This window comes from Cariama cristata, unplaced genomic scaffold (genome assembly GCF_000690535.1).
Source record: "Cariama cristata isolate BGI_N322 unplaced genomic scaffold, ASM69053v1 scaffold13198, whole genome shotgun sequence".
In the NCBI taxonomy this organism is placed as follows: domain Eukaryota; kingdom Metazoa; phylum Chordata; class Aves; order Cariamiformes; family Cariamidae; genus Cariama; species Cariama cristata.
In genome coordinates this window covers 29,666-39,721 of record NW_009631716.1, presented here as the reverse complement: position 1 = coordinate 39,721, position 10,056 = coordinate 29,666, and the positions used below count along the sequence as shown (strand labels likewise).

The 10,056-nt window shown below is 40.3% G+C and overlaps 1 protein-coding gene across 1 annotated transcript in view; it reads right to left on the bottom strand.

The window, feature by feature from the left end:
* Window positions 1-736: 736 nt before the first annotated feature.
* The window catches only part of GABRR3 (gamma-aminobutyric acid (GABA) A receptor, rho 3), a 30,182-nt gene continuing 20,862 nt past the window's right edge, over window positions 737-10,056 (bottom strand). The window contains exons 5-9 of the mRNA XM_009706085.1: window positions 8,530-8,612; window positions 7,533-7,673; window positions 4,618-4,770; window positions 2,053-2,249; window positions 737-1,039 (exon numbers count right to left, since the gene is read on the bottom strand). Of these exons, the coding sequence (XP_009704387.1) occupies window positions 737-1,039; window positions 2,053-2,249; window positions 4,618-4,770; window positions 7,533-7,673; window positions 8,530-8,612 (877 nt within the window). The remainder of the gene's footprint in view (window positions 1,040-2,052; window positions 2,250-4,617; window positions 4,771-7,532; window positions 7,674-8,529; window positions 8,613-10,056) is intronic.

Below are 10,056 nucleotides of genomic sequence, written 5' to 3'. Positions count from 1 at the left end.
GTGCATCGGGGCTGGGACATCGGTCCTGTGCTGCCTCGGGGACTAGTGAGCAAGAGTTCTCCAAAACAGAGGCCCTTCCCAATGGTCCTGTGGAAAGTCAGGGACAGCTGACAGGGCGAGGGTTTTTCTTGATGATGCAGAATGTACAAAGCCCCATCAGCTTTGCTTCCTGCTTTCTCCTGGTCCCTACTCCACTGCTAAGCCATCAGCACTTTCCCCCTAGTTACCATCCGAGGCCAAAGGCTGCTGAGGTGCATACAGGTTGCCTAGCAAAATCAAAATGCAGCAAGTGAAATAAGGATAGGAGCTATTTGAAGGCGATTGGTGCTGATTGCCTACTAAAATGGACCACAAGTGGAGACCGAACAGAAAGGCTGATTAAGGAGGAATGGTCAGAGCGTAGCTAGAGCCTGGATAATACCTCCGGTGGGAGCTGCTCTCTGTTTAGGTTTCTGACAAAGGGGACCCTTAGTGAGCAAACTGCTTCTATGCCTCTGCAGTAGTAGCATGTCCATTAGATTGCCCCAATGAAGCATTGCACAGTCCAGTTGAAAAAGAAACCAGACTCGTGAAAGGTTTTCATTACCAGTTTTGCTGCTAACCGAACCAGCCTTGGTATGACACAGAAGTCAGTTTTGGAAAGTCTTAACCCTTTCCTTCACTGCTGTTGCGTTCTTTTTAAAGTACAATGCTACCCTCATATGCAAAATAATGTCTAGCTTATAATGGTTTTCATTCATATGTACAAACCCCAGTAAAAAAAGTTGAACACAATATACACACTGGGAAATATAATCCTGGAATATGTGTCAATAACATGATTGTTCTGTAAAATAATCCTGCCCACGTTTCCCTTCAGAGATCTCTTCCTCTTTATGCGAGTCGTGTCCACATTGGAGACGCTGGCTGCGCGTGCCCGAGTCTCGTTCTCTTCACAGCGGTCTGAGAAAGCAGTCAGGTCCATGTCCACATCCGTGTCATGAAAGCAGCCGTCGAAAGCCATTGCTTGCACTGCATCAATACTATACATTCCTGAAGCCTGGCAACAAAGAATAGTTATTCTGCGTCTCGCGGGAGCCATTTTAGTAAATTATAAATAAATAAAACAGAAAATAAAGCAAGCTTTCTCTTCAGTGTTGGTGCTTCTGTGGAGGGCACGTGGAGAACAGGGCTACCTCACAGTATTGCTATCTGTGGGGCCTTCCCCCTTGGGCAGGACACAAGCGAGGAAGGGGATACTTGTGATAAAACACACTTGTCTGATTATTGCCAGGTTCTGGCTGGCAATATGTGCCCCAGCTTCTGAAACAGAACAGTCAAACTCTGCCTTTCCTGTAGGTCTGCTTTGCTGGAGTTGTGGGAAATTCAAACATTTCCATGAGTAGTTTTTTGATGGGATTATCAAATCATGTGAGCAACATATGGACCCTTTTTGTGTTTTTCCCCTTGCAATATTCCAACAGACAAGTTGGGGGAGGGGGGGATATTCTAGAAGCAAAGGTTTTAAGTAAGTGTTTTATAGAAAGCAAATGTTTAACTTGTGAACATTTCTGCTTCAGGCACACTTTTCTAAAAATGACCTTGTCATTCGTCTGGTCTTGGGACAAAAAGGCATCGTTAAACCCATCTCTGTAATTGAAAATGACGAAGCAGGAGAAGGAGAAATAGACTCTGCTTCACAGGAAACAGGAAGGAATATTACATGAGTGCATTCTGGGGTATATTTCAGAGAGAGGAAAAATACCTTGATAATAGGTATTTGAGAACAGAATGGAGATTACCTTCCTCTGGGGTGGGGGAAAGGGGAAAAAAAAGTAATCAGGAGGTGTGCTCCCTAACTCTGCCACAAGAAAAGGAAGGGAGAGAAAGCACAGACCTTCTCAAGATCTGAGAGAGGATGATACATTTCCTCTCTTCAACCAAGTAAAGAAAAGTGAAATATAGAGTGGAGTCACAGAGATGGTTACTGTCCTGTTATCACTGTGGTGTATCAGGATTTCTCTGTGGCTTCTGTGATGCTTTCTGAAGGCAACAAAACACAGAGGATTGTACCTTGCCCCTTTTTTTGAGCTGCTTTCTCTCTTCAATTGTGGTGAGATAGTTCACGGCCGCATATTCGATGACAGACAGGAAGACAAAAAGGAAGCTGATCCATAAATACACATCCACAGCCTTTATATAAGACACCTGAGGCATTGAGGCACTTACTCCTGTCATGATGGTTGACATTGTCAGCACTGTAGTTATACCTGCCAAAGAAAAAGGGACAGTTCTCATAATACTGGCCAGCTGGTTCTGTTTAGCTCATCACCGTTGCTTGGACAGCAAGCTTTGTGAGGGCATATCATTGACGCTGCCGTTAACTTCCATTGCACAGGCTCTGAAAAGTGGAGTGAACCATGAAGGACCTATCACATACAATACTGAAACCATATGATAAAATCATCTCTCTGCTCGGTGCATCCAGTTAGAGATGCAGCACACCAGGTTCAAACAGTGGGGACGCAACACTGGTGATTCAGCAGCATAAGGAACACATTTCTGTGACAGCTTTAAGCACTGCTATAGAAGAAGTGAAAGCAGGTTTGTGGTCTTCCCTCACTTCCCAGAGCCAGGGTCTCCACTACACGCTTTCCTGTCCCGGAGAATCACTAAATAATCACCAATTTCCCTCCTAACCGCTTCTCAAATTGTACTTCTTGAGAACATATATCAGCTTGTATGTCTCTCTTATAACTCCATGGTGCTCTAAAAACACCCTAGCAGAAAAATGCTATATCCATTGAAGCTAAGAAATATTTTTTGTTTACTTCAGTGTGTCCAGAATTTCACCCTCATCTTTTCAATCTCTCCTCTTACATGCAGCTATTCATCTGATTTTGCTTTGCTTCACCTCAGAAAAAAAAAAAACCACCACCACCAACACCCAACACCCAACCCAAGCCTTGCTTTTAAAGAAATGAATGTAGCACTGGAGGTGACGATATCTCAATAACATCTGTGAGACAGCACTGGCTGATAGCATGACCTTTCAGCTGAGTCTCAGTGTAGCCTTTCTCCACTTTTATGCTAGTTCAAGTCCACTGGAACATAGAAAAGTTTTCCCTCTCCCTCTTTGCAAGTTCCTTAGGTTGAAGGATGTATATTGAAATATACCATATAAGAGGAAGGCAATTTAAAAGATGTGTACTCTAGGCTAGGGAGCTAAGCTTTTTAAACTTTGTTGTTAACATTGCCTATACATTATGTATGCTTATGCTAATGAGATGTGCGTTATTCATAGAACTCCTGATGCATAACCTTCTGCAGAAATCCATATATAAAGAACACGATCAGCAAAACCATCTTTACAACATTACAAATGACCTACTGAAAATTAAAACTGTCTTTTTAAAGATGAAGTTAAACTTCTTATAAATAAAAGGAATTGGTAGATGCCTTAATAAAAGTAGGTAGGAGGTACCATAATCTGTTTTTAGAGTAACAGATTTATATCTCATGTATTAATACCTTTAGAATGTGCCAATAGAAAGGGACCTCAGGTAGCTACAGTCCTTTTTTTTCTAATTTGATATAGCTATAAAAAATCGAGGGCTTCCTCAGTACATGCAAGTTTGTTTCTTAAACAAAGATCCTCAAATTTTCACTTGTCTAAGAAATATGGCAACATACAGTTGGTTTCTGGGATTAGCATCAGTGAGAAGAAAGAACAGGAGCTTCTTTACTAATTCTTAAACTGACAGTTGCAGGACTCAGATGCATTATGATTGCATTAGGTATCTTAACACATTTCCATCAGATCTTCACAGAGACGCTAATCTTTGAAAAAAAGTACTCGTTCTGAGGCCATCAGCATTAATGTCCCAACAAAGGCAGCCTTGAAGTAGTATCAACTGATTCATCGCTGAGAAAAACAATAATGTTATTAAAAAAACACTGTAATTAGTCTTTTTCTCCTGAGCTTTGGTGTTCAGAACTAAAACTGTGAGAGCAGAAAGATGCCCAACTTACTCTTCGGCTTCCACAGAAGCCTGTGTGCCTTGCACAGTTAAGGCACCCAAGCAAACATTTCCAAGGTGCCTACCAAAGAAGGCTTTGCTACATAGGACAAGTCAGGAAACTGGTTCCAAGCTGGTAGGAAGAGATCAAAGGTTTCTAGAGAGAAAGCAGAGCTGCAAAGCTTTTAGATAGGTTGTGCTACGTCTATTAAGTATCTCTTATGAGCCACGGATTTGGGGAGGGATCTGACTACCTGTTACTTTGCTGGGTAGTGGGGAGGAAAAACCTAGTCTTTGAGGAAAAAAAAAAAAAAAAAAAAGAATGAAGGAAAATTCTACACAGGGAAATCTGCAGATTCAGATTAATCCCTTTTTCCTTCTGTGATGTGTGAACTGTTTTCTAATATAGCAAAGCCAGTCTGAACAAACATCTCATTTCCAAATGTAGAGGTTGACTAAAGGAGTTTGTGGTAGAGACAACAGTGGCAATGAGAGTGTTGTTCAGGCAATTACCTGATACACTTGCTCACATCCTGTGTAAATAAGAAGCAAAGGTAACTTCAAAGCCTCTCCCCTATCCATTCTATACTTCCCAGAAGAATAAACATTAAAGGTTTACCTAGTGATACCCTGGCAGGAACGGCTCTTCTGTCAATCCAAAATGAAACCCAGGACAGCATCACCATCAGCATGGCTGGGAAATAGGATTGTAGCACAAAAAAGAAAATATGTCTCCGGAGTGCAAAGTTTATAAAAAGTCGATTGTACCAACCTATTGAAAAAAGAGAGAGGAAGAGGTTAGGGGAGAAGAGAGCCATTTTATTTGTGAGCTCTGTTCACTGGCCCCCTCATTCCAGTTGGAATGGTGTATCCACATCAGTACTAGTAAATGCCTAAGAAATATTGCCACCAGCGCTTTACAAACTGTCCGTCATACCTCATTAAAATACCGCTGCCTCGGGAGTGAATCATCACAACTGCATAAATAAAATGCTATATTATAATTGAGATTAGGAAATTGAAAAAAAAAGTAAATAGACTGCAAGTGGAACTGCCGGGAGAATACAGACAGAATAGACATGTCCAGTCCAGCTAGGACAGTGAAGCCAATACCCTGCCTACCCCAAAAAATAGCCTGCCTTCTCTCACACTACAAATAACCAGCAACAAGCAGCACTTCTTTTCCTACGGTCAGATCAGTTTGCCTGCCCAGCGTTGACTTTAGAGTAGAGAGGGCCATCTAGTGAATTCTGGGGCTCGCTCTGGCTGTGCAGCAAAGCGTATGTGCTCTACCTCCTGTCATGGGAGAGAAATCAGGTTATAGTAAGGTGAAAAGAAGACAAAAGTGCCTGGCTGAGCAGCATCTGCCTGTCTGGTACAAACGGAGGCATCAATGAGCCTGTGTTGGAGCAGTCATGCCATCACAAAGAGCGACTTTACAAAAAAGAATATCTTAACAATAACCCCATCTAATATTAAACACGGTCTATGGGTTTTTCAGTTGTGCAAAAGGTTTTTGGTTTTATTGTCTCAAAAATGGATTGAAATTGTTGCTCCTTTGGAGGCCAGGGAACTCCAAAAGCCTAAATGCTACGCCTGCGTAGTTCACTGAGATTCATAGGAAAGGATATACAGAACATAAAACACAGAAGGCTGCTTTGTGAGCAGCATTTTTGTCCATTTTTTGCCCGAGACTCTTCAGGGGGAGATGGCTCCCATTAGAGTTGTGCTGATTGTTCCCCACTGTTACCTACTCTGGGGGCCAGGGTCTGTGGATAATAATTTTCTTCCAACAAGAAGCAAAATAAAAGAACAAGAGAAGGTGGAACCTCCTGACTGAAACAAATCCTCAAAGCCAAAGAAAAGTGTATGTCTGTGAAGGGCAGTGTTCTAATTAATAGATATGGTACACGCATTATTCAGGTACTTCCCAGTGGTCCCTGCAGCTTAAAAAAAAGGTCTTTCCTTTCACCTTTACCCAGGTGAGTAAGCTCATCATCAAAACATCTGCATGCAAGTGTTAAGCAGTTACACTTTGCAAAGTCAAAGGTGCTGCAAAGGCCGGGGTACAGGAGTGGTATGAGGTTGCACTGTTGTGCACAAGGCTGTATTTGCTTGCATAAGTGTTTTTTGATGAGAATAGCAAGGCAGAAAGAAACAAGCTGAGTTCCTGGAACCCAATTTCAACACACGGTGACAGCAGTTTGGTGGAAAACATCCCAGTCTCCTTCTTGCAACAAGGACAAATTTGACAGAGCTCTCAGCAAGGCACAGTTCTGACAGTAAGGTATCACTCGCCCTCTTCTCACATGACAGTGGCTCTTGAAAGCTGGAGCTCTGTTCTTAGCTCATACACAACAAGAGATAAGGATGAAGAACCTGATCAAGCTGTGAATTCCTCACTGCTTAGCCTGCATCATAATTTAAACTGGAATTTCTGCATTCCGTATCAGCCACCGCAAACTTGAATGGCTCTTTTTTTAAATGTAAAAACAAGCTATCCTGCAAATAAAATATAGTAACTGTATTTTATATTTTTCTGTATGTCTTAAAGACTTTTTTTCCAAAGTGTTACGCATTTCATCATGTTATATGTAATAATTTCTATTTTATTAATGTGCCTTGATATAAAGGGCAATATCCACACTGCAATGAATTGATTTAGACTGGAAACTACAGTAGCAAGCATGCTACTTTATCTGGTTAAAAATGTATGGTTAGACTACTTACATAGAGAAACACTTCAAAATTTATAATTGCATGTACAAATACGAAGAAAATAAAACCCACTCTGCATGAAATCAAGACTATAATAAACTCCTAAAGCCTTGTGCAGTTTGCCAGAAAGTATAGTTCAAGATCTATAGGGAGAAACAAAAACCTGTCTGGGGCAGATACCTGTATTTAAATAATGTAGCACTGACATAAAGCGATTTTTTTTTTTCCGGCAACTTTATGTTTCAACATGGAACATTCAGCAAACCATGAATTAGACCTCAATAGATTATAAATGCTCTCATGTGGTAATCTTATAGTTAGTAGACCTTTAATGACATTTTACAGCTCAAAAAATGAGGAGATTTTAGACAATAAAACACACTAGATTTCCTCATGTTTGCTTTCTAGTACTTGATCCTTCAGTGTTTGCATTTTCGAGCTTTTCTATATAACCAGGATGCAAAGTTTCCTGTAAACCTGATACTCCAGTGGCTTTTAGAGAAGCATCATGATTTTGCAAGAGCTCACAACAGCATATAGTTGGTGGTTGTGCATTTTTTGGGCGTTCTTATTGTCAGAGGTTAAAGTTACAAGTGTTATTATGGCCTCTTCTTCTAATATCGAGAAAGTATTACATTGGTAATGTAAAGACAACCAAGGACCTAGGCCAACAGACCAGTGTGATTGACAGACCTCATTTTAACTGAGATCTCTCAGCAGTAACAGTCATTTATCAGCAATTAATTTGAACGTGAAAGACATTCTGCATGATTGCGTCTTGTGCTTCTCTCTTCTAAGGACAGGGGCTTACTATACCAGTACTGCTGTAGAAAGCTAGCCCACTGGAAGCACTGAATTCTTCAATGAAAAACTGGGAGAGGGAGATGTGCTCGTCTGTGCTCAGGGACTTGTTTCCATGTTTCCAGTATAACATCAGGTCATCTTCATTGTATGCATCTATGAGAAAGTAAAAAAAAAACAAACCCACAACTAAATCACCTCTTCTGCTGGAATAATGCTTCTGTTTTCTTTTCTTAGGGATGGGAGATCACTAAAACAATTTGGGAAAACCCCAAAGAAAATTTTTTTTCACATTACTTTTTGCCAGTTAGTTGACACGGAAAAATTTGCAAAGCCCATATTCCATCTTGGTCCAATTGGACCTCAGTTCTGTGCTCTGCCAGCAGCTTACCCGACAGATGGGGGACATGGGCATGCTCAGGGTCACAGGGCACACAGGACCAGAGCTCTGGAGCTGCCACACTGAGCAGACTGCCTGAACGCTGGGCATCTGTTCTCTTTTCCAAGACTAAACAACAAGCCAGCATGCCAGTTTTACTCACAGTCCAAATAAGAATAAATTCTGATGCATCAAAAGGCTCTGCAAAACAGAATGACCTTTTGTTGTTCAGCTCTACAGCTTACTACAGACAAGAGTCAGGAGTGAGAAAGCAGACAATTCACAGTAAGACAAGCACTCATTTTCATTTTTTGATGAGGTCAAGTACTGACATCTTATTTTACTTTTAACTTCTACTTCTTTCTCAGAAAAGATTGATTTTTGACAGAGTAAACATTTTTAGATTTAGGCGTTGGAATATCAACCCAGTTGAAACAAAGCAGGGTGCATCACGGTTTTTCTATCTTCCCAAAGCTCACTGAGTTCTGGAAAGATCCCAAACTGGCCACAGTTTAATATGTACAGGTCGAAGGGTTCAGGTCACACATCAAAATAAGTGAAAAAAGGTATTATGAACAAGATGGAGTGCTGGTGAGAATGCACATGTGAAGAACAGGTATGAATTAAACTTACAACTTTCCAGTTCTAAAGAACAGTTCTGCGTGTCCAGAGGAAACCTACTGAAATCCATGAAACACATAGCAGAAACTGTTATTCTGCAGAAAGGAACAAAAAAAACAGAAATTAAATGAAAAATTCACTTTCTTAGGGCTGTGCAGACATTTTAGTGAGATCTCCAACCAATCTGCTGTTTAGAATCCTAACGATTGAGTTTTTCTACTTTTTTTAGATGCATCTAAAATTTCTTCAAGATAGTGAGATAAACCTAAATCAGCGAGAGAATGTATTTTTTAAACATAAATAGTATTTCTTATTAAGTACATTACCTTCGATTTTTTAACTGGCCTGATCCTTCATTATCTTTTCACACATTTTGCTTTGAAGGGTTACACTTACGAAGATTAACGAGGGAATGTCACGTTTCTTGACTGGATTTCTCATAGACTGAAGTAGATAATATTACAGATTAGAGCAAATATTATTCCAAGTGCTGTTTTCCCAGATAGAATGGTTATAACATTTAATTGCATAAAAGATAGGCTGCAATTTCTGGAAGCCTGCTCTCTTCTTCAACACCATAGAAATGCCTTATACTCTAAAAAGCTTTCAGAGATGTAGGCAAAGACATGATTTTGCATTCCACCTGCTTTTTCACAAATGTTTAGAAGGTAAATGTCCCTCGACATGTTAACCAATAAACAAGAAAAAAAGGCTAGAGGCAGCAATTTAAATATGGTAAATATTGCCACATTTCCCTTTCTTGCCACAGCTTGGATGTCATATGATGTTTTAGTTTGATTTTTCAGTTTTTCCCAAACCGAATCCTACAGGGATGATAAGGGATATACTGGTTATATAAGTGATCTTTGAAGACTTGTGATCGGTAATCACACTGCAGCTGAACTTTTACAAGTGTAAGATTTTACTGGCTTGAAATGAGATTGTAAGAGTGGTAAATCTTTAAAATCATGCAATAAGACTTCTAACTATGGATGTTGTTTCCATCTTTTAGCTATCAACTAAAGGATCAGGGGAACAACAAGAAATTGTTGATTGAAAAAAAAAAGACTATTTTAGCAACAAATCTGGATTTTTGTTCTGCTTAGCTTCAACAAAATCCTGGATGCTAGGCACTGAAGAAAAAATGTGGAATATACAGATTTCTTGTATTTGGAATATAATCTACCCACTGCATGTAAAATGGGCAATACAAAAAAGGTGTTTTAATGAATGTCTGATTCTTTAGGAACATATACATTAACACCATTGAGGCTAGAAACACATTGTTTCACCTTAATCATTTTAAAACCTTGGTTCACCAGCCTTTAGGTCTCCCCTTTCCCTGCCTCTCAGTTTGATAAGAACTGATAGAGAAGGAAAGTGAGAGGACAGGCCACCTGCCTTTTGTGCTTATGTCCAGGAAGAAATCCACAGGTTTGGCAGGAACTTTGGAGCTTTACTATTCACTGGCACAGGGAGATGAGGCTGGCTGCAAGCTCACCTGTCAGAGCAAGAAGGAGTCACCCAGTACACACCAAC